At 51.3% G+C, this 21834-nt stretch overlaps 1 protein-coding gene across 14 annotated transcripts in view; it reads right to left on the minus strand.

The window, feature by feature from the left end:
* AHNAK (AHNAK nucleoprotein) overlaps positions 1-21834 on the minus strand; it is a 104196-nt gene that overhangs the window by 73356 nt on the left and 9006 nt on the right. For 7 of the 14 annotated variants that reach the window (XM_057317178.1, XM_026487633.4, XM_026487635.4 and 4 more), the window contains exons 2-4: positions 20505-20599; positions 20057-20213; positions 19461-19648 (exon numbers count right to left, since the gene is read on the minus strand). In XM_057317178.1, the coding sequence (XP_057173161.1) occupies positions 19461-19648; positions 20057-20213 (345 nt within the window). In that variant the 5' untranslated portion in view covers positions 20505-20599. Of the gene's footprint in view, positions 1-317; positions 18511-19460; positions 19649-20056; positions 20214-20504; positions 20600-21015; positions 21095-21834 lie in introns of those variants that run through there. The other 7 variants (XM_048217723.2, XM_057317175.1, XM_048217727.2 and 4 more) reach the window with 2 other exon arrangements.

A 21834-nucleotide genomic window follows, 5' to 3' on the forward strand; every position in this document is an offset into this window, starting at 1 on the left:
TCCAGTAGGTCTTGTTTTCCATTCATATCTGTATCCTCTTACCCATTCAGAACCATTGCTGAACTGGGTATTCCCATCTGAGGGTGCGAAGTTGGGGGGTGGGTCCTGGAGCGCGGGCTGCCAGGGTGCCAAGCCTCTCTTGATGTCTCGGCAATGGTGCAGTCAGCCTCACCCGGTGAGAACCGGGCAGCAGAGATTCCCCCAACCCCCACCCCCAATTACCCAGTAATGAAACCAGCAAATCCACTGCAGGGACCGAGTCTCCACGGTCAGGGCTGGGCTCGTGCTCCCAACACAGAATGCAGAAGCTCAAAGCATCAGGATTAATAAACAGCTTTATTGGCCTTTGACAGCATCGATTTTCTTACATTCTCAATTAATTTGCCATTAAAGTGCGGGAAATTGTCTTAATCATGATAACATTTATTAAAAGATATCAGAACTAGTAGCAGGAGTGTGGCGGCCACAAAGGAAACAGTTCTCCCACCTGCACAGAACGGAAGCCCCTGGTGTTGGGCCGGTGGGTGGGCCAGTTGGCAAACAGATGCTAATTCTCTCTCACCGCGAGCACCAAACTGGCTGGGACCGCCACCCCTGGGGGAAAAAAGCGACGCTAAAGAGATCTAAAAACCCCCACATGCCCTGCCTCGCGGCTCCCCTCGGCCCCCTTTGGGTGTTCGCTGTTTAGATAGATCCAATCTTAGGAGAAATGGAGGTCTGGCCCCCTCTACGGCCTTCTACCCCACCCCACCCTCACTAAAAAAAGCCCCCAAAGTCATTACAATGAAAAAGTGGGTTTCCATTACCCCGACACTAACAATGTTCCGTAAAAATGAGGATAATAAACACAAAAGCTTGCTTAGTAAACAGGAGCTCTCAGCGTTCAATGCAAAAGAAAAAAAAAAAAAAAGAAAGAAACTGAAATCTCAAGGCAAATACTGTTGGCTCTGCCCACGGGCTGGACGAACGTGGGCTGGACGAACTTGGAGCCCTTTACTCCTATCTGGAAAGCTCCGGGCGGGCCAGGAGCAGGAAGGCAGCTGGTTGGCTTTTTCAGCACTCGCCGAGGGCAGAGACCAGATCTTTGCACTACGCTGAGGCTGTCGGCGTGTTTCCGCTCGGAGTTTATATACAAACACACCCAGGGCTGATGTATTTTTATACAGATATGTACACACACACACAGGCCTGCTACTCTTTCTTGGAGACCACCAGCTCCACCTCGGGAAGCTGGACGCCAACCTTAGTCCCGCTGTCATTGCTGGAAGAAGAGGACAGTCGGGACTTCTTCGAGGCCAAGGACACTCCGCTCCCCTGTAACTTGCCTGTCTCGTCATCGCTCCCAGTCACCTCATAGTGACCTTTGCTCTTTGACCCCAATCCCCCAAAGGTACCAAATTTCAGCTTTCCGTGTTTCCCTTTGACTTTCCCACCTTCCAGGGACACTTCCCCACCTTCAAACTCCAAAGTCCCGGTCGGGGTGGAAGGCGCCGAGAGCTCCCTTTCGTCACTGAAGGAATTTGAGCGGTGCCGGGGCTTCTTACTTTTAAATAAGGAGAATTTGCCTTTGGGTGATGACATCTCAGCCTCGGCGTCTCCTTCCAGAGAACCTAGGCTGGCCTTCGAGCTCTTCAGGTCGCCTTTGGACCCTGAAATGGATGCTTCCGGGGAGCCCGTGACACCACCTTTCCCTTTAGGTTTGGAAAAATTGAACTTGGGCATTTTGATTTTGGACTTTTTAAGTTTTACATCAGACTCTTCCCACTCGCCCTCTCCAGCCCCGGCCTGGACAGTGGCCTCCGCTTTGGGGAAGTTAATATCTACCCCCACTTCTCTGCCAACCAGCTCACGGCCAGAGAAGGTGAATTTGGGGATCTTCATCTTGGGGAATGTTACTTTTCCAGATCTGCTTTCCAAGTGACCTGGAGACCCAGACACACTCAGCCCAGGACCGTGGAGTCCAACCTGGCCTCCTTTCACACCTCCTTCTCCCTTTGGTCCTGAGAAGTGAAGTCCCCCAGCGAACTTCGGTGCATCCAGGTTGAGAGCAGAGGAGGCCTGGGGTCCTTTGACACTCACGTGCCCTTCGCCCAAGCTGACAGCTGGGGCGCCGACACCCCCTGAAACATCCACACCTCCTTTGATTTTCGGGCCCTTCAAGCTGACACCGAAATCTGACTCAGGAGAGGCCACATTAAGTGAAGGCCCCTTGACGCTAATGTCGGGAGCAGCCCCGTGGAAACCTATCCCTGAACCTTTCAGATCGCCTTTGATTTCAGGACCAGAAATCTGCCCCGTGGGGAGTTTCACATTCACACCTGGCAGCTCCACATCACATCCAGAGGACTTAATTCCAGGCATCTGGAGGTTTCCTTCGAGGCCTTGAACACTGATGCCTGGAAGACCTCCTCCAACCGTGGGGCCTTTCATCTCGCCAGTGGCCCCGAGGCTCCCTTTTATTTTTGGTCCTTCCAAGTTCAAGTCCATGTCTGGGGCTGAGATTTGAGGGCCAGAGATCTGAGGCCCTTTCAGGCTCAGGCCCCCGAGGTTCACATCCACGCCTGGTGCCTGTAGTTCTCCAGTCACTTGTGGCCCTTTGATGTTCATGTCCAAGTCGGACGCCGGAGTCGAGATGCCAAACTGGGGCAGCTTCATTTTGGGAAGTTTAAGGCCACGTTCGGGGGCCTCCAAGCTTAGATCAGGAGCACCTACTGATACTTTGGGGCATTTGATGTCACCAGAGACAGCCAGGTCTCCCTGTAGACTTGGTCCCTTCAGGGTCACGTCTGGGGCGCCAAGGTTTAGTGAGGCGTCGATCCCAGGCACTTTCACACTGTCTCCTTCCAGCCTCACCTTTCCACCTTGACCTCTGAGGTCAAGCCCTGGGGCGTGCACCTTCACACCGGGAACAGAGGCATCCAGGTCTCCCTTCAAACTTGGTCCTTTCAAGTTCAGGTCAAGGTCAGGTCCAGAGACTTTTGGCATAGAGAGGTTCACTGAAGGCAAGTCTACTTTTGGCCCTTTCAGAGACACATCCGGCCCTTCAAGCTTAACATCAGGTGCACTCAAGCCTCCTTCGAGAGAGGGCAGCTGGGCATGGACCTCAGCTCCTCCCCCTTCCATCTTCACACCAGGGACACCGATCTTGGGCATTGAAAACTTGGGGAACTTGATCTTTGATTCTGGACCTTGCAGATCTAGGTCTGGTCCTTCCAGTCCCACACTGGAGACATCACCCTTTATCTTTGGTCCTTTCAAGCTAACGTTCACGTCGGGGATGGAGACCTGGGGGCCAGAAATGCCGAACGACGGTGCTTTGACTTCAGCATCAGGGCCTTCAATGTTGATGTCAGGAGCGTCCAAGTTTGCCTGCACCCTGGGGGCTTTCAAGTTACCCTCTATTTTTCCTCCTGAGACATCCATACCTGGCAGCTTGAACTTGGGAGCCTTCAGCTTGCCGTCGGGACCTTCCACATGAATCCCCGGTGAAGAAATATCCACGTCAGGAGCCTGGATTTCACCCTCCAGTTTGGGGCTAGGGAGGGGGGCCTCAGCTTTAAATTTAGGTGATTTAATGTCAAATTCTACATCTGGAAAGTACATTTTCCCAAACATTGGTTTCTTGGTTTTGGGGGATTTCACATCAGCTTTAAGTGTGGCGTCTGGCCCAGCAACGCTGACATCTACATCAGGAGGCTTGACACTGGCATCAATTTCGCCCCCAGGAACATTCAAATCAAATCCCTGTTTTTTGGCCTTCATTTTTGGGCCACTCATGTGAATTTTGGGCATTTTAAACTTACTCTTCTTGCCCTTGCCGCCAACACTAATTTCAGGAGTCTCCACATTCAGCTCTGCCTCAGGAACGGTCACATCCAGGGCAGGAGACTTGAAGTCAGCTTTCGGGCTTTTTGCCCCAAAACCAAACTTGGGTTTCTTGAATTTGGGAATTTTAACGTCTGGCCCCTCAATATTAATATCTGGGCTCTCCGCGTGTACATCTAAGCTTGGAGCTTCTAAATCAACCTTGGGCCCTTTGAGGTCCAGTTCGGCACCTTCCAACTTGGGACCAGACACCCCAATTTTGGGTGCCTTGAAATGCAAATCAACATCAGGAACAGTTATTTTAGGTGCAGATATATCCAGTGATGGCATCTTCAAATTTGGGCCACTGAGCTTGGCATCCGGGCCTTCAAAATCCAGACCTGAACCCTTAAGGTCTACTTCTGGGCCTTTGAAAGTACCTTCAATCTTAGGGACAGACACATCAAAATCTCCTTTGACTCTGGGTCCTTTCAAATCCAGGTCAACATCAGGCATGGAGATTTTGGGAGCCTTGATATTTATCTCTGGCATCTTGAACTTGGGGCCCTTCAGTTTTGCATCTGGACCTTCAATGTTCACATCCGGGGCATCAAGGTCCACCTTGGGGCCAGAAATATCAATGTCAGCTTTAGGGAGAGTAACATCCACATCTGGGCCCTCGCCTTTGAAGCCAGGCATGCTGAACTTGGGCATTTTCACCTTGGGCATCTTCAGGTGCCAGTCTGGGCCGTGAACGTCCACATCAGGGGCATCAATGTCCAATTTGGGCCCTTTGATGTCAATTTCGGGGCCCTTGAGGTCACCTTCCACTTTGGGCAGAGACACGTCCACATCACCCTTTACCTTGGGACCTTTCAGGTTTAAGTCAATATCAGGCATGGAGATCTTAGGAGCTTTGATGTTCATCTCTGGCATCTTGAACTTGGGGCCCTTCAGTTTTGCATCTGGACCTTCGACATTGACATCTGGAACATCAATGTCCACCTTGGGTCCTGAGACGTCGATGTTGGCCTTGGGCAGGTTCACATCCACTTCTGGGCCTTCTCCTTTGAATCCAGGCATGCTGAACTTGGGCATTTTCACCTTGGGCATCTTCAGGTGCCAGTCTGGGCCATGGACATCCACATCTGGGACGTCAACGTCCACCTTGGGGCCCTTGATGTCAACTTCAGGGCCCTTGAGGTCACCTTCAACTTTGGGCAGAGACACATCCACATCGCCCTTTACCTTGGGACCCTTCAGATTCAGGTCCACTTCAGGCATGGAGATCTTGGGTGCCTTGAGGTGCAGGTCAGGCATTTTAAACTTGGGACCCTTCAGTTTCCCTTCTGGGCCATGAATGTCAACATCAGGAGTGTCTATGTCCAGATCAGGGCCTTTAACATCCACTTTGGGGCCTTTCAGATTTCCTTCCAGTTTAGGAATGGAAATATCCAAATCTCCCTTTATCTTAGGTCCTTTCAAGTTCAAATCAATGTCGCTCATGGAGATTTGTGGGGTTTTGAAATGGACATCAGGCATCTTAAATTTGGGACCTTTGAGCTTCCCTTCAGGACCTTCAATGTCCACCTCTGGTCCTTTTAGATCACCTTCCACCTTAGGTAATGAAAGATCCACATCCCCCTTTACTTTGGGCCCTTTCAAATTTAAGTCAAAGTCAGGCATGGAGATCTTGGGGGCTTTAATATGCATCTCTGGCATCTTAAATTTGGGCCCCTTCAGTTTTCCTTCTGGGCCTTCAATATTGACATCAGGAGTGTCAATGTCCAATTTGGGGCCCTTGATGTCAATTTCAGGGCCCTGGAGGTCACCTTCCACCTTGGGCAAAGAAACATCCACATCACCCTTCATTTTGGGGCCCTTCAGGTTAAAGTCAAGGTCAGGCATGGAGATTTTGGGAGCTTTGATGTTCATCTCTGGCATCTTGAACTTGGGGCCCTTCAGTTTTGCATCTGGACCTTCAATGTTCACATCCGGGGCATCAAGGTCCACCTTGGGGCCAGAAATATCAATGTCAGCTTTAGGGAGAGTAACATCCACATCTGGGCCCTCGCCTTTGAAGCCAGGCATGCTGAACTTGGGCATTTTCACCTTGGGCATCTTCAGGTGCCAGTCTGGGCCGTGAACGTCCACATCAGGGGCATCGATGTCCAATTTGGGCCCTTTGATGTCAATTTCGGGGCCCTTGAGGTCACCTTCCACTTTGGGCAGAGACACGTCCACATCACCCTTTACCTTGGGACCTTTCAGGTTTAAGTCAATATCAGGCATGGTGATCTTAGGAGCTTTGATGTTCATCTCTGGCATCTTGAACTTGGGGCCCTTCAGTTTTGCATCTGGACCTTCGATATTGACATCTGGAACATCAATGTCCACCTTGGGTCCTGAGACGTCAATGTCGGCCTTGGGCAGGTTCACATCCACTTCTGGGCCTTCTCCTTTGAATCCAGGCATGCTGAACTTGGGCATTTTCACCTTGGGCATCTTCAGGTGCCAGTCTGGGCCATGGACATCCACATCTGGGACATCAACGTCCACCTTGGGGCCCTTGATGTCAACTTCAGGGCCCTTGAGGTCACCTTCAACTTTGGGCAGAGACACATCCACATCGCCCTTTACCTTGGGACCCTTCAGATTCAGGTCCACTTCAGGCATGGAGATCTTGGGTGTCTTGAGGTGCAGGTCAGGCATTTTAAACTTGGGACCCTTCAGTTTCCCTTCTGGGCCATGAATGTCAACATCAGGAGTGTCAATGTCCACCTTGGGTCCTGAGATGTCAATGTCAGCTTTGGGCAGGTTCACATCCACATCTGGGCCCTCACCTTTGAAGCCAGGCATGCTGAACTTCGGCATTTTCACCTTGGGCATCTTCAGGTGCCAGTCTGGACCGTGAACGTCCACATCAGGGACATCGATGTCCACTTTGGGCCCTTTGATGTCAACTTCAGGGGCCTTTAGTTCACCTTCCACCTTAGGGAGAGAAACATCCACATCTCCTTTGACCTTGGGGCCTTTCAGGTGCAAATCAAAGTCAGGCATGGAGATCTTGGGGGCTTTGATGTTCATCTCAGGCATCTTGAACTTGGGGCCCTTCAGTTTTGCATCTGGACCTTCGATATTGACATCTGGAACATCAATGTCCACCTTGGGGCCTGAGACATCAATGTCAGCCTTGGGCAGGTTCACATCCACTTCTGGGCCTTCTCCTTTGAAGCCAGGCATGCTGAACTTGGGCATTTTCACCTTGGGCATCTTCAGGTGCCAGTCTGGGCCATGGACATCCACATCTGGGACATCAACATCCACTTTGGGGCCCTTGATGTCAACTTCAGGGCCCTTGAGGTCACCTTCCACTTTGGGCACAGACACATCCACATCACCCTTTACCTTGGGACCTTTCAGGTGCAAATCAAAGTCAGGCATGGAGATCTTGGGGGCTTTGATGTTCATCTCAGGCATCTTGAACTTAGGACCTTTCAACTTTCCCTCTGGACCCTCAATGTTAACATCAGTGCCTTCAATGTCCACTTTGGGGCCTGAGACATCAATGTTGGCCTTGGGCAGGTTCACATCCACTTCTGGGCCTTCTCCTTTGAAGCCAGGCATGCTGATTTTGGGCATTTTTATCTTGGGCATTTTCAGGTGCCAGTCAGGTCCATGAACATCCACATCAGGGGCATCAATGTCCACTTTGGGACCTTTGAGGTCCACTTCAGGGCCTTTCAGATCCCCTTCAAACTTGGGAAGGGAAACATCCACATCACCCTTCACCTTGGGGCCCTTCAGGTTTAAATCAATATCAGGCATGGAAATCTTAGGAGTCTTTAGGTGCATTTCTGGCATCTTGAATTTGGGCCCCTTCAGTTTCCCCTCTGGGCCTTCAATGTTAATATCAGGAGTGTCGATGTCCACTTTGGGGCCCTTGATGTCCACCTCAGGGCCCTTTAGGTCACCTTCTACTTTTGGCAAAGACATATCCACATCTCCTTTCATTTTGGGGCCCTTCAAGCTCAGATCAAGGTCAGGCATGGAGATTTTGGGGGCTTTGATGTTCATCTCAGGCATCTTGAACTTGGGGCCCTTCAGTTTTGCATCTGGGCCTTCAATATTTACATCTGGGGCATCAATGTCCACTTTGGGGCCAGAAATACCAATGTCAGCTTTAGGGAGAGTAACATCCACATCTGGGCCATCGCCTTTGAAGCCAGGCATGCTGAACTTGGGCATTTTCACCTTGGGCATTTTCAGGTGCCAGTCTGGGCCATGAACATCCACACCAGGGGCATCAATGTCCACTTTGGGCCCTTTGATATCAATCTCTGGCCCTTTCAGATCCCCTTCGACTTTGGGCAAAGAAACATCCATATCACCTTTCACCTTGGGACCCTTCAGGTTTAAATCAATGTCAGGCATGGAGATCTTGGGAGTTTTGATATTGATGTCAGGCATCTTGAGTTTGGGACCTTTTAGGCCTCCTTCTACACCTTCCACATTGATTTCTGGACCCTCAATGTCCATTCTGGGACCCTCTATGTTGATATCTCCTTTTGGCAGATCTACAGCCATTTCTGGCCCTTCTGCTTTTAAGCCAGGCACACCAAACTTGGGCATTTTCATTTTGGGCATTTTCAAATTCCAATCTGGACCATGAACATCCATATCAGGTGCATCAAGATGAACTTCTGGTGCTTTAATATCTACTTTGGGTCCTTTAAGGTCACCTTCTAAATTAGGAGCTGTGACATCTAAGTCTCCTTTGACTTTAGGACCTTTCAGATTTAACTCCACATCAGGCATAGAAACTTTAGGAGATGAAATACTCAGGAAAGGCATTTTGAACTTGGATCCCTTCACTTTTCCTTGGACCTCAACATCAGGAGCATTAATATCAACTTTTGGACCTGTCACATCAATATCTGGCTTTTTAACTTTGACATCCACCTCAGATGTCTGAACTTTGGAGCCTGAAAAATTAAATTTGGGAAGCTTAAAGCGTGATTTCTTTGACTTGCCTTCAAGATTGACCTTAGGACCAGAAATGTCCACTTCTGGGCCCTTTACATCCAACTTGGGAGATTTAACGTCACCTTCCAATTTGGGCCCAGAAACATCAACATCTCCCTTAAGCTTTGCACCTTTCAAATTCAGGTCAATTTCTGGCATGGAGATCTTGGGCATGTTTACATGCATGTCTGGCATCTTCAGTTTGGGACCTTTCAATTTGCCTTCAGGACCATGAATGTCAATATCTGGAGCATCTACATCTATCTTTGGGCCTTTGATGTCAATAGTAGGCCCTTTCATATCACCTTCTACATTTGGAAGGGAAACATCCACCTCTCCTTTCATTTTAGGGCCTTTAAGATTAAGGTCCAAATCTGGCATGGATATCTTAGGAGCTTTGATGTTCATCTCTGGCATCTTGAACTTGGGGCCCTTCAGTTTTGCATCTGGACCTTCAATATTCACATCTGGAACATCAATATCCACCTTGGGTCCTGAGACATCAATGTCAGCCTTGGGGAGGTTCACATCAACTTCTGGGCCTTCTCCTTTGAAGCCTGGCATGCTGATCTTGGGCATTTTTATCTTGGGCATCTTCAGGTGCCAATCTGGGCCATGGACATCCACATCTGGAACATCAACATCCACCTTGGGGCCCTTGAGGTCAACTTCAGGAACTTTAATCTCACCTTCCACCTTGGGTAAAGACACATCCACATCACCCTTCACTTTAGGGCCCTTCAGGTTAAGATCAATGTCTGGCATGGAGATCTTGGGGGCTTTGATGTTCATCTCAGGCATCTTGAACTTAGGACCTTTCAACTTTCCTTCCGGTCCTTCAATGTTAACATCAGGGCCTTCAATGTCCACCTTGGGGCCTGAGACATCAATGTCAGCCTTGGGCAGGTTCACATCCACTTCTGGGCCTTCTCCTTTGAAGCCAGGCATACTGAACTTGGGCATTTTCACCTTGGGCATCTTCAGGTGCCAGTCTGGGCCATGGACATCCACATCTGGGACATCAACATCCACTTTGGGGCCCTTGATATCAACTTCAGGGCCCTTGAGGTCACCTTCCACTTTGGGTACAGACACATCCACATCACCCTTTACCTTGGGACCTTTCAGGTGCAAATCAAAGTCAGGCATGGAGATCTTGGGGGCTTTGATGTTCATCTCAGGCATCTTGAACTTAGGACCTTTCAACTTTCCCTCAGGACCCTCAATGTTAATATCAGGGCCTTCAATGTCCACCTTGGGGCCTGAGACATCAATGTCAGCCTTGGGCAGGTTCACATCCACTTCTGGGCCTTCTCCTTTGAAGCCAGGCATGCTGAACTTCGGCATTTTCACCTTGGGCATCTTCAGGTGCCAGTCTGGGCCATGGACATCCACATCTGGGACATCAACGTCCACTTTGGGGCCCTTGATGTCAACTTCAGGGCCCTTGAGGTCACCTTCCACTTTGGGTACAGACACATCCACATCACCCTTTACCTTGGGACCTTTCAGGTGCAAATCAAAGTCAGGCATGGAGATCTTGGGGGCTTTGATGTTCATCTCAGGCATCTTGAACTTAGGACCTTTCAACTTTCCTTCAGGTCCTTCAATGTTAACATCAGGGCCTTCAATGTCCACCTTGGGGCCTGAGACATCAATGTCAGCCTTGGGTAGGTTCACATCCACATCTGGGCCTTCTCCTTTGAAGCCAGGCATGCTGAACTTGGGCATTTTCATCTTGGGCATTTTCAGGTGCCAGTCTGGGCCATGAACATCAACATCTGGGACATCAATGTCCACTTTGGGGCCTTTGAGGTCGACTTCAGGGCCTTTCAGGTCTCCCTCTAACTTGGGACCTGTGACATCCACATCTCCTTTTATTTTTGGACCTGTTAAATTAAGATCAATATCTGGCATGGATATCTTTGGAGTCTTCAAATGCATTTCAGGCATCTTAAACTTTGGACTTTTCCACTTTCCTTCAGGTCCTTCAATATTCACATCAGGACATTCAACATCCACCTTGGGTACTGACACATCTATGTCAGCCTTGGGGAGGTTCACATCAACTTCTGGGCCTTCTCCTTTGAATCCAGGCATGCTGAACTTGGGCATTTTCACCTTGGGCATCTTCAGGTGCCAATCTGGGCCATGGACATCCACATCTGGGACATCAACATCCACTTTGGGGCCCTTGATGTCAACTTCAGGGCCCTTGAGGTCACCTTCCACTTTGGGCACAGACACATCCACATCACCCTTTACCTTGGGACCTTTCAGGTGCAAATCAAAGTCAGGCATGGAGATCTTGGGGGCTTTGATGTTCATCTCAGGCATCTTGAACTTAGGACCTTTCAACTTTCCCTCTGGACCCTCAATGTTAACATCAGGGCCTTCAATGTCCACCTTGGGGCCTGAGACATCAATGTCAGCCTTGGGCAGGTTCACATCCACTTCTGGGCCTTCTCCTTTGAAGCCAGGCATGCTGAACTTGGGCATTTTCATCTTGGGCATTTTCAGGTGCCAGTCTGGGCCATGGACATCCACATCTGGGACATCAATGTCTACTTTGGGGCCCTTGATGTCAACTTCAGGGCCCTTGAGGTCACCTTCCACTTTGGGTACAGACACATCCACATCACCCTTTACCTTGGGACCTTTCAGGTGCAAATCAAAGTCAGGCATGGAGATCTTGGGGGCTTTGATGTTCATCTCAGGCATCTTGAACTTAGGACCTTTCAACTTTCCCTCTGGACCCTCAATGTTAACATCGGGGCCTTCAATGTCCACCTTGGGGCCTGAGACATCAATGTCAGCCTTGGGTAGGTTCACATCCACTTCTGGGCCTTCTCCTTTGAAGCCAGGCATGCTGAACTTGGGCATTTTCATCTTGGGCATTTTTAGGTGCCAGTCTGGGCCATGGACATCAGGAGCATTTATGTCTACTTTGGGGCCCTTGATGTTCACATCTGGTACTTTAATTTTACCTTCTACCTCAGGCACAGACACATCAACATCCCCCTTGATTTTTGGTCCTTTCAAATTTAGGTCCACATCAGGCATAGAAATATTTGGGGCTTTAAAATGCATGTCAGGCATCTTGAATTTGGGACCTTTCAATTTGCCCTCTGGTCCTTCAATGTCAATATTTGGCCCACTGATATCACCTTTGAGGTCTGGCCCTTTGAGGTCACCTTCCAATTTGGGAACGTCAACATCCATCTCTCCCTTTATCTTGGGACTTTTTAAGTGTACATCAATGTCTGGCATGGAGATTTTGGGAGCTTTAAAGTGCATGTCTGGCATCTTAAATTTAGGACTTTTCCATTTGCCATCTGGACCTTCCACAGCTACGTCTGGTATGTCAACATCCAATTTGGGACCTTTGACATCCACTTCTGGACCCTTTAACTCTCCCTCCAGCTTTGGGGCAGAAACATCAAAGTCTCCTTTGACTTTAGGCCCTTTTAAGTTGAAGTCAACATCAGGCATGGAGATCTTAGGGGCATGAAAGTGCATTTCAGGCATCTTGAACTTAGGGCCTTTCAGTTTTCCTTCTGGACCCTCAATGTTCATATCCGGCGCTTCAATGTCCACCTTGGGTCCAGAGATGTCAATGTCAGCTTTGGGCAGGTTCACATCCACATCTGGGCCCTCACCTTTGAAGCCAGGCATGCTGAACTTGGGCATTTTCATCTTGGGCATCTTCAGGTGCCAGTCTGGCCCATGAACATCCACATCTGGGGCATCAATGTCTACTTTGGGGCCTTTAATGTCCACCTCTGGCACATTCATTTCACCTTCTATCTTGGGCACAGACACGTCCACATCCCCTTTGACTTTGGGGCCTTTCAAGTGTAAGTCCACATCAGGCATGGAGATCTTGGGGGTCTTGAAGTGCATGTCTGGCATCTTAAACTTAGGGCCTTTCAACTTTGCATCAGGACATTCCAGATCAACATCAGGCATCTCCACATCCATGCTGGGGCCTTTCAAATCTCCTTCCAATTTTGGCACAGATACATCCACATCTCCCTTTAGTTTTGGCCCCTTAAGATTCAAGTTCACATCAGGCATGGAGAGCTTGGGAGCCTTGAAGTGCATCTCAGGCATCCTAAACTTGGGGCCTTTCAGCTTTCCTTCCGGTCCTTCAATGTTAACATCTGGAGCTTCAATGTCCACTTTGGGTCCAGAGATGTCAATGTCAGCCTTGGGCAGGTTCACATCCACTTCTGGGCCCTCACCTTTGAAGCCAGGCATGCTGAACTTGGGCATTTTCATCTTGGGCATTTTCAAGTTCCAGTCTGGGCCGTGAACATCCACATCTGGGACATCGACGTCCACTTTGGGTCCTTTGATGTCCACATCTGGCACTTTCATTTCACCTTCTATCTTGGGCACAGACACATCCACATCCCCCTTCACCTTTGGACCTTTCAAGTGTAAGTCTACGTCCGGCATGGAGATCTTGGGGGTCTTGAAGTGCATCTCAGGCATCTTAAACTTAGGGCCTTTCAACTTTGCATCAGGACATTCCAGATCAACGTCAGGCATCTCCACATCCACACTAGGACCTTTGATATCAACTTGTGGACCTCTGAGATCACCTTCTAGCTCAGGCACAGAAGCATCAATTTCTCCTTTCACTTTGGGTCCCTTCAAATTCAAGTCTACATCTGGCATGGATATCTTAGGAGCTTTGATATTCAATTTAGGCATCTTAAATTTAGAGCCCTTTAATTTTCCTTCTGGTCCCTCTATATCCAAATCAGGAGCGTCAATGTCCACTTTGGGGCCAGACACATTAATGTCAGCCTTGGGCAGGTTCACATCAACTTCTGGACCCTCACCTTTGAAGCCAGGCATACTGAACTTGGGCATTTTCACCTTGGGCATCTTCAGGTGCCAGTCTGGGCCATGAACATCCACATCTGGGACATCAACGTCCACTTTGGGCCCTCTGATGTCCACATCTGGCACTTTCATTTCACCTTCTATCTTTGGCATAGACACATCTGCATCCCCTTTGACTTTGGGGCCTTTCAAGTGTAAGTCCACATCAGGCATGGAGATCTTGGGAGTCTTGAAGTGCATGTCTGGCATCTTAAACTTAGGACCTTTCAGCTTCCCTTCTGGACCTTCAATATCAATATCACCAACATCCACATCCATCTTCGGGGCCTTCATGTCAATTTCAGGAGCTTTCAAGTCTCCTTCCACTTTGGGAAGGGAAACATCTACATCAGTTTTCAGTTTAGGGGCTTTTAGATTAAGTCCAACATCAGGCATAGAGATTTTGTGTGTCTGTATATTCATGCTTGGCATCTTGAACTTGGGACCCTTTAGTTTCCCCTCTGGACCTTCAATATTCACATCTGGAACTTCAACATCCACCTTGGGACCTGAGACATCAATGTTGGCCTTGGGCAGGTTCACATCCACTTCTGGGCCTTCTCCTTTGAAGCCTGGCATGCTGAACTTGGGCATTTTCACTTTGGGCATCTTTAGATGCCAGTCTGGGCCATGAACTCCCACATCTGGTGCATTAATATCTGCTTTGGGACCTTTGATGTCAACATCAGGAGCTTTTATCTCTCCTTCTATTTTTGGAATTGTAACATCATAATCACCTTTCATTTTAGGTCCTTTCAAATGCAAACCAACATCTGGCATGGATATCTTCTGAGGCTTTATATTCATTTCTGGCATCTTAAATTTAGGACCTTTTACTTTTGCATCTGGACCATCAATATTCACATCTGGAACTTCCACATCCACCTTGGGCCCTGAGACATCAATGTTGGCCTTGGGCAGGTTCACATCCACTTCTGGACCTTCTCCTTTGAAGCCAGGCATGCTGAACTTGGGCATTTTCACCTTGGGCATCTTCAGGTGCCAGTCTGGTCCTTGAACATCTGGAGCACTGATGTCAACTTTGGGCCCTTTAATGTCCACATCTGGAACTTTTATTTCACCTTCTACATCAGGCACAGACATATCCACATCTCCCTTTAGTTTTGGCCCCTTAAGATTCAGGTTCACATCAGGCATGGAGAGCTTGGGAGCCTTGAAGTGCATCTCAGGCATCCTAAACTTGGGGCCTTTCAGCTTTCCTTCCGGTCCTTCAATGTTAACATCTGGAGCTTCAATGTCCACTTTGGGTCCAGAGATGTCAATGTCAGCCTTGGGCAGGTTCACATCCACTTCTGGGCCCTCACCTTTGAAGCCAGGCATGCTGAACTTGGGCATTTTCATCTTGGGCATTTTCAAGTTCCAGTCTGGGCCGTGAACATCCACATCTGGGACATCAACGTCCACTTTGGGTCCTTTGATGTCCACATCTGGCACTTTCATTTCACCTTCTATCTTGGGCACAGACACGTCCACATCCCCCTTCACCTTCGGACCTTTCAAGTGTAGGTCCACGTCTGGCATGGAGATCTTGGGGGTCTTGAAGTGCATCTCAGGCATCTTAAACTTGGGGCCCTTCAGCTTCCCTTCTGGACCTTCAAGGCTCACATCTGGGGCTTCAATGTCAACTTTGGGTCCAGAGATGTCAATGTCAGCCTTGGGCAGGTTCACATCCACATCTGGGCCCTCGCCTTTCAAGCTGGGCACGCTGAACTTGGGCATTTTCATCTTGGGCATTTTCAGGCTCCAGTCTGCACCTTGGACTTCCACATCTGGTGCTTTAATGTCTACCTTGGGTCCTTTGATGTCCACTTCTGGAACTTTCATCTCACCTTCTACTTTTGGTGCTGACACATCTAGACTGCCTTTCATTTTGGGTCCTTTAAGATCTAAGTCAACATCTGGCAGAGTCATCTTAGGAGCTTTGAAGTGCATCTCAGGCATCTTAAATTTGGGGCCTTTCAACTTTCCTTCTGGTCCTTCAAGGCTCAAATCTGGAGCACTAATATCTACCTTGGGTGCAGAAATGTCCACATCAGCCTTTGGCAAGTTCACATCCACTTCTGGGCCCTCCCCTTTGAGGCTGGGCATGGTAAATTTGGGCATTTTCATCTTGGGCATCTTTAGGTTCCATTCAGGACCATGAACCTCAACATCTGGGGCACTGATGTCTACTTTTGGCCCTTTGAGTTCCCCTTCCATCTTTGGCACTGTAACATCATATTCTCCCTTTACCTTGGGACCTTTCATATGCAAATCCACATCAGGCATAGAGATCTTAGGGGCCTTGATATTCATCTCAGGCATCTTAAACTTGGGACCCTTCAGCTTTCCTTCAGGTCCTTCAATGTTCACATCTGGAACTTCAACATCCACTGTGGGTCCGGAGATGTCAATGTCAGTCTTGGGCAGGTTCACATCCACCTCTGGGCCCTCTGCTTTGAAGCCAGGCACACTGAACTTGGGCATTTTCATCTTGGGCATCTTCAGGTGCCAGTCTGGGCCGTGAACATCCACATCTGGAGCATCAATATCCACTCTGGCACTTTTAAGTTCAACATCAGGAACTTTAATCTCACCTTCCACTTTCGGCACTGTGACATCATATTCTCCTTTTACTTTAGGGCCTTTCAAATGTAAGTCCACATCTGGCATGGAGATCTTGGGGGCTTTGATATTCATCTCAGGCATCTTAAACTTAGGTCCTTTCAATTTCCCTTCTGGTCCCTCCATGCTCACATCTGGAGCACTAACTTCTACCTTGTGCCCAGAAATGTCCACATCAGCCTTGGGCAGGTTCACATCCACTTCTGGGCCCTCTGCTTTGAAGCCAGGCACACTGAACTTGGGCATTTTCATCTTGGGCATCTTCAGATGCCAGTCTGGGCCCTGAACATCCACATCTGGGGCATCAATGTCCACTTTGGGGCCTTTCAGTTCCCCTTCAAGTTTGGGGGCTGTTACATCATACTCTCCTTTAACCTTTGTGCCTTTAACACGCAAATCAACATCAGGTATGGAGATCTTTGGTGTCTTGGCACTCACTTCAGGCAGCTTGATATCAGGGCCTTTAAGTTTGCCTCCCAGGCCCCCTATGTTGACATTTGGGGACTCCACATTGACCTTGGGCCCCGAAATACTGACGTCTCCTTTGGGTAGTTTCACGTCTACATCTGGGCCTTCCCCCTCAACTCTTGGAGTGCTGAACTTGGGCGTTTTCAGGTTCCATCCTGGGCCATGAACTTCCACACCTGGGGCACTGACATCCACCTTGGGGCCCTTGACATCCACTTCAGGGACGCTGACTTTCCCTTCTACTTTGGGGAGTGTGACATCTACACCCCCTTTCACTTTAGGTGCAGCCACATTTAGATCTACGTCTGCCATAGCGATCCTGCACGTTCCTGTTTTCCCGGAAGGACTACTAAGGGTGGGTCCCGTCAAGGTCCCCTCAAGGCAAGGTGTCTCTATGTCCACTTTGGAGCCTTTAACCGCCACTTGAGGGCCTTTAACATCACCTTGCACCCCAGGCACTGACACCTTAATATCTCCCTTCAGTTTAGGGGATCCAAGGCTCAGATCCACATCCTGCATGGAGATTTTCGGTTTCTGTATCATCATTTCAGGAGTCTTGACTTTCGTACCCTTCACCTTCCCTTCCAGCCCCCCAGCAGCAACTTCAGGCAGGCTGACGTCCCCAGAGATCCCAGGAAGAGTCACTTCACCTGTGGGCAGTGTCACATCAATGCCAGCGCCCTCTCCCTTAGAACCTGATACGGAGAATTTGGGAACTTTCATCTTGGGCATATTCAGTTTGCCCCCAGGCCCATGAATATCAATGTCAGGGGCTTGAACCTCCACATTGGAGCCAGCGATAGTGCCCTCGATTTTGGGCCCAGAGATGTCCGCCCCTATGCTGCCCTGTGGCTTGGCACCTTTCAGGCCTAATTCACTCTCAAGGGATGGCCCAGTGATTTGGGGGCCCTTCAGCTTCCCCTCAAGCCCCTCAATATTGGCAGAAGGAGCACTGACTTCTAGCTGAGGGGTCTGGATGTTCCCGCCAATGGTCAGGCCTGGCTTGCCACCCTTGTGCCCCACAGAGAATTCAGGTGCAGAAACGCTCAACCCTGCCACTGGTGCCTGGCCCTCGGGTGCTGTCGAGACACCGAATTTTGGCACCTTCATAGTGGGAAATTTAATTTTCCCATAATTGCCACTCTCCAGAGATGGGTCCTGCACCTCCACTGCCCCTCCCCCAAGAGAAGACGAAAGGTCCACTCCTGGCACGTGGACCCCTCCTTTGCCACCCAAGTCCAAGCCCTTTGCACTGACATTGACGCCTGGGCTCCCCACCTTTATCCCAGGCACGGTGACCTGGAGCTTCGAGTGGCCAGCACCTTGGAGCTCTGGTCCCGAAGCGGAAACGGACCCCGCTCGGATGTCCACCAGAGAGCCTGTGGTAGGAGACGCTGCCCCCGAGCCCGAGGGCAGTCTGATCACGGTCTTGCCAGGCTGGGCGTCCACATCCAAAGTGGAGATTTCAGTCAGTTCATGCCGTGGAATCTTGATCTTGAACTCTGGGCTGCTGATATCGATCTCCCTGGCTCCTTCGCGGCCCGTCACATCAACAGTGTAGGCCGTGACCCTTCTAGTCACTGTGATGGTGCGGCTCTGGGTCTCCCCAGGATCCCCTTCTAGTCCATCCTCCGACCTCAGCCGCGGCTTGATCTTCGTGGTGTAGATGCGCTGGTAGGCCTCATCATCCCCGCTCTGCGGAAAGACAGGCCGACGGAGGTTGCAGCGGGCTCTGCCTGAGCCACAGACGCCCGGCCGCAGCCCAGCCGACCACGTGGTTGCCTGCTTCCCCAAGAAGCTGGGACCAGAACGGAGGCCCACAGAGCCTCCTGGGGCACAGCACAGAGGGGTAAAGGAAGGGACTGACAGCCACATCACAGGAGGAAAACAAACGATCTGGGGAAACTCGGGGAAAGCAAAAGCCATGGGGGAGAGAAGCGGGGTGGACTCCAGCCTTGTGTGGTCTGGAAGAAGGATTTACAATCAGTTCTAGATTCCAATCCGCCGGACACGTCCCAGCGATGCCTCCCAGCGATGCCTCCCAGCTCTGCATGGATTTGGCCCTTGGGCTCTCAATTCTCAACTCACTGGCTTGTTTATGGGGACGGGGAATCCTCTCAGGGACCTGTCCTCAGAAAGCGTTTGTTGAGACTCGCTGAGCTTGGGTTAACACTTTCACTTTGAGGACCCACTATTTGTTAAACAAACAAGCCATCAGAAGGAGCAAAGAAACGTCCCCCAGGCACTTGGCTGCCCAGCCTCTGACTCACAGATGAGTCCAAGCCTCTGGAAGGAGAAAAATGGTGTCTGGGAGACAGAGCAGGGCACCCGGAAGACTATTTTGAAGATTCTTGCAAAGTAGCTGACCTTCCTCCTGGCATGTTGGGCCAGACCGCATGAGTGGGTTCCCACACTGCGGCACTCTGGAGAGACCGATGGGAGACTTTCAGGGGCAACGTCAGCCACATGCCGCACATGCATAGGAAGACGCGGTCTGGCCCAACACGAGAGTGCACAGGGGCAAAAGTAGGAGAAGGAACCACAAGAGAGGTCCAGTAGAGGCAGACACAAGGCTCAGAAAGTGGTCAGCAGGTCAGTGTGGCCAGAGGGAGCTCAGAGCACAGACAGGCTGGCCAGGCACTCACCAGAACCACCTCGGAGCTGCGGGAGCTGAAGACTTCGTGGGTCCAGGTCTGGCCAGGCTCAGGGGAGCGGTCCCCCTTGCGATGCAGCTTCAGGCCCACGGTGTGGTGCCCCATGGTGTTCAGCAGCTGGGTCACCTCACCTGACTGCAGGTTGTCAAAGTAGATGGTGGCACCCACGATCTGGTCTCCTGAGCAGGGCAGAGCAAGAAGCACGTGAGACCCGCGGGGTCTCGGGGAAACAGCACGCCACCACCACAGGCTGGGCCCTCGAAATGACTTGCGTTTGATGCATGTCATGACCACCCGTCGTACAGATGAGGACAGTAAGGGTTAGGGAGGCCTACTGATTCGCCCAAAGTGGCAGAGCTCGTGAATAGTGGCGTGGGCACTAAGGACGACGTCTCCGCCACCCTACGGAAGCGCCTTCCCCGAGGAGTGTGGCTCGAGGGCCACAGAGCGGGCAGGGGAGGGCAGGGCTTGGGTACCGACCGTCCTGATGGCACTGGCACTGGCCCCTCGGCAGCCCCTAGGGCCTTCCCTCCACCACCCCCCGCCAGCCCACCCCGGCACCCAGCACGCCCCCTGCGGTGACTCACCCTCCTTGACCACCCCGGTGCGGGCCGCAGGGGAATTCTGCATCACCTCCTGCACAAAGACGCCGTCGTCCCTCTGGGCGATGGTCAGCCCGTGGGAGCCGCTGCCCTGCCAGTTGGGCAGCAGCAGCTCCCGGGTGGTGTCCTCTTCCTTCTCCATCTGGGATGAGGTAAGGAAATGGGGGTTCAGGAGGGTGGGGGCTCAAGGCCAGAGGAGACGAGAAAGCCGAGGATCCCTGGTGCTGTGAACCCCCAGGGAGTGAAGCCGTGTCACAGCCCACTTCTGCTGTGGAAATGGTCCCCGTGGAAAGTGGACACTGGCTGCGACCGACCTCGGAGGCAACCAGCCCCTCATCCCTCCCACCCAGGGCCCTGCCTCCCGATGCCACCCACACTGGGTCCCCACCCTCCCCGGCCCCTCACCTCCCTCACACCCTCCCCTCCCACGGACCTTTTACAGGACTCGGGTTCAGGAGCGGATGCCTTGCCAGGAGCCCGCCCCTCCTTCCTCTCAGTCTCTCTCGTCAGGAATCTCAGTCACACGGCCTACGGAAAAGTGGACAAAGACGCTCATGCTTCACAGATGGTTTGCTCAAAACCCCGACTGCAAAGACGGCGGCGGGCGCTCCTGTTCTGTTCTCCGGCCACACCGCAACCCCACCCTTCCCCTACTCCAACTCCATTCATCCAGGACTCTGCAACCTGGCATCGCGGAAAGAGGGCTTAGGGGAGGCCACACTCAGATATAAACCCTGGATCAACCCCGGCTCTGGGGCACCTGGGTGTCTCAGTGAAGCGTCTGCCTTCGGCTCAGGTCATGATGCCGGGGTCCTGGGATCGAGCCCCACTTCAGGCCCCCTGCTCAGCAGGGAGCCTGCTTCTCCCTCTCCCTCTGCTTGTGCTCTCTCTCTCTCTCAAATAAATAAATAAAATCTTTTAAAAATAAAATAAAATAAAAAAACCTTGGCTCTGTATCCTCCCAGCTGTATGTGCGTCCCTGGCCAAGTCCCTCAACTTCTCTGAACAACCGTCTCCTCATCCCTGAAAACGGAGACAAGACAGGACCTCCCTGAGGCCAGAAGGAGAGAGAGTGGCCTGTGTGAGCGCTCAGGCTCACCCGAGTCTCACAAAACACCCACTCTCACCAGCTTCTTTATAACAGCTGCAGGAAGGAGACGTTGCTGTCCCCATTTTCCAGATGGAGAGACTGAGATGTGAGGTCCACCGCGAGCGAGCCGCTACCCTTGGGCTCTGAGTCTCTAACTGTCTCCCCAACACCACATCAGGCCTGCAGCTTTAACCCGCCTGAGCCTCCTCTTCCCAAGGTCTCCAGCACCGGAGGCAACTGGCAGGCCACAAAGCAGGAATGGTGGTGCCCTCCCTCCCCTGCTGACAAACAGTGTGACTCTGAGTCAGCCGATCGAACCCGGTCCTTAGGACCAGGGGGACCCTCAGCAGCTGGGAGCTCCAGGTGCAGTGGGCTGAACAAAAGAAGCCCCGAGCCCCCCAGGGCCAGCCCACGCCCCAGAGGCTTGAATGCGGCTGAGCTGCCTTGGGGACACGGTGAGTCAGGGCCCATGCGGCCGCCCACACAGGGCCCTGAGCCAGGCCCCCATAGGTGCAGGCACTCAGAGCAAAGATGCCCTGTGGCCACAGGATGACTGTCAGCTACAGAGGTGCCCTGGGAAGGCACGAGGCAGGACTCTGGGTACAGCCCTGGCCTACAGCCGCCCACGCAGAACGGCAGGGGCAGAGTCATCCAGAAGCACGTCTGTGAAACC

Source organism: Ursus arctos, unplaced genomic scaffold (genome assembly GCF_023065955.2).
Source record: "Ursus arctos isolate Adak ecotype North America unplaced genomic scaffold, UrsArc2.0 scaffold_23, whole genome shotgun sequence".
Lineage (NCBI taxonomy): Eukaryota > Metazoa > Chordata > Mammalia > Carnivora > Ursidae > Ursus > Ursus arctos.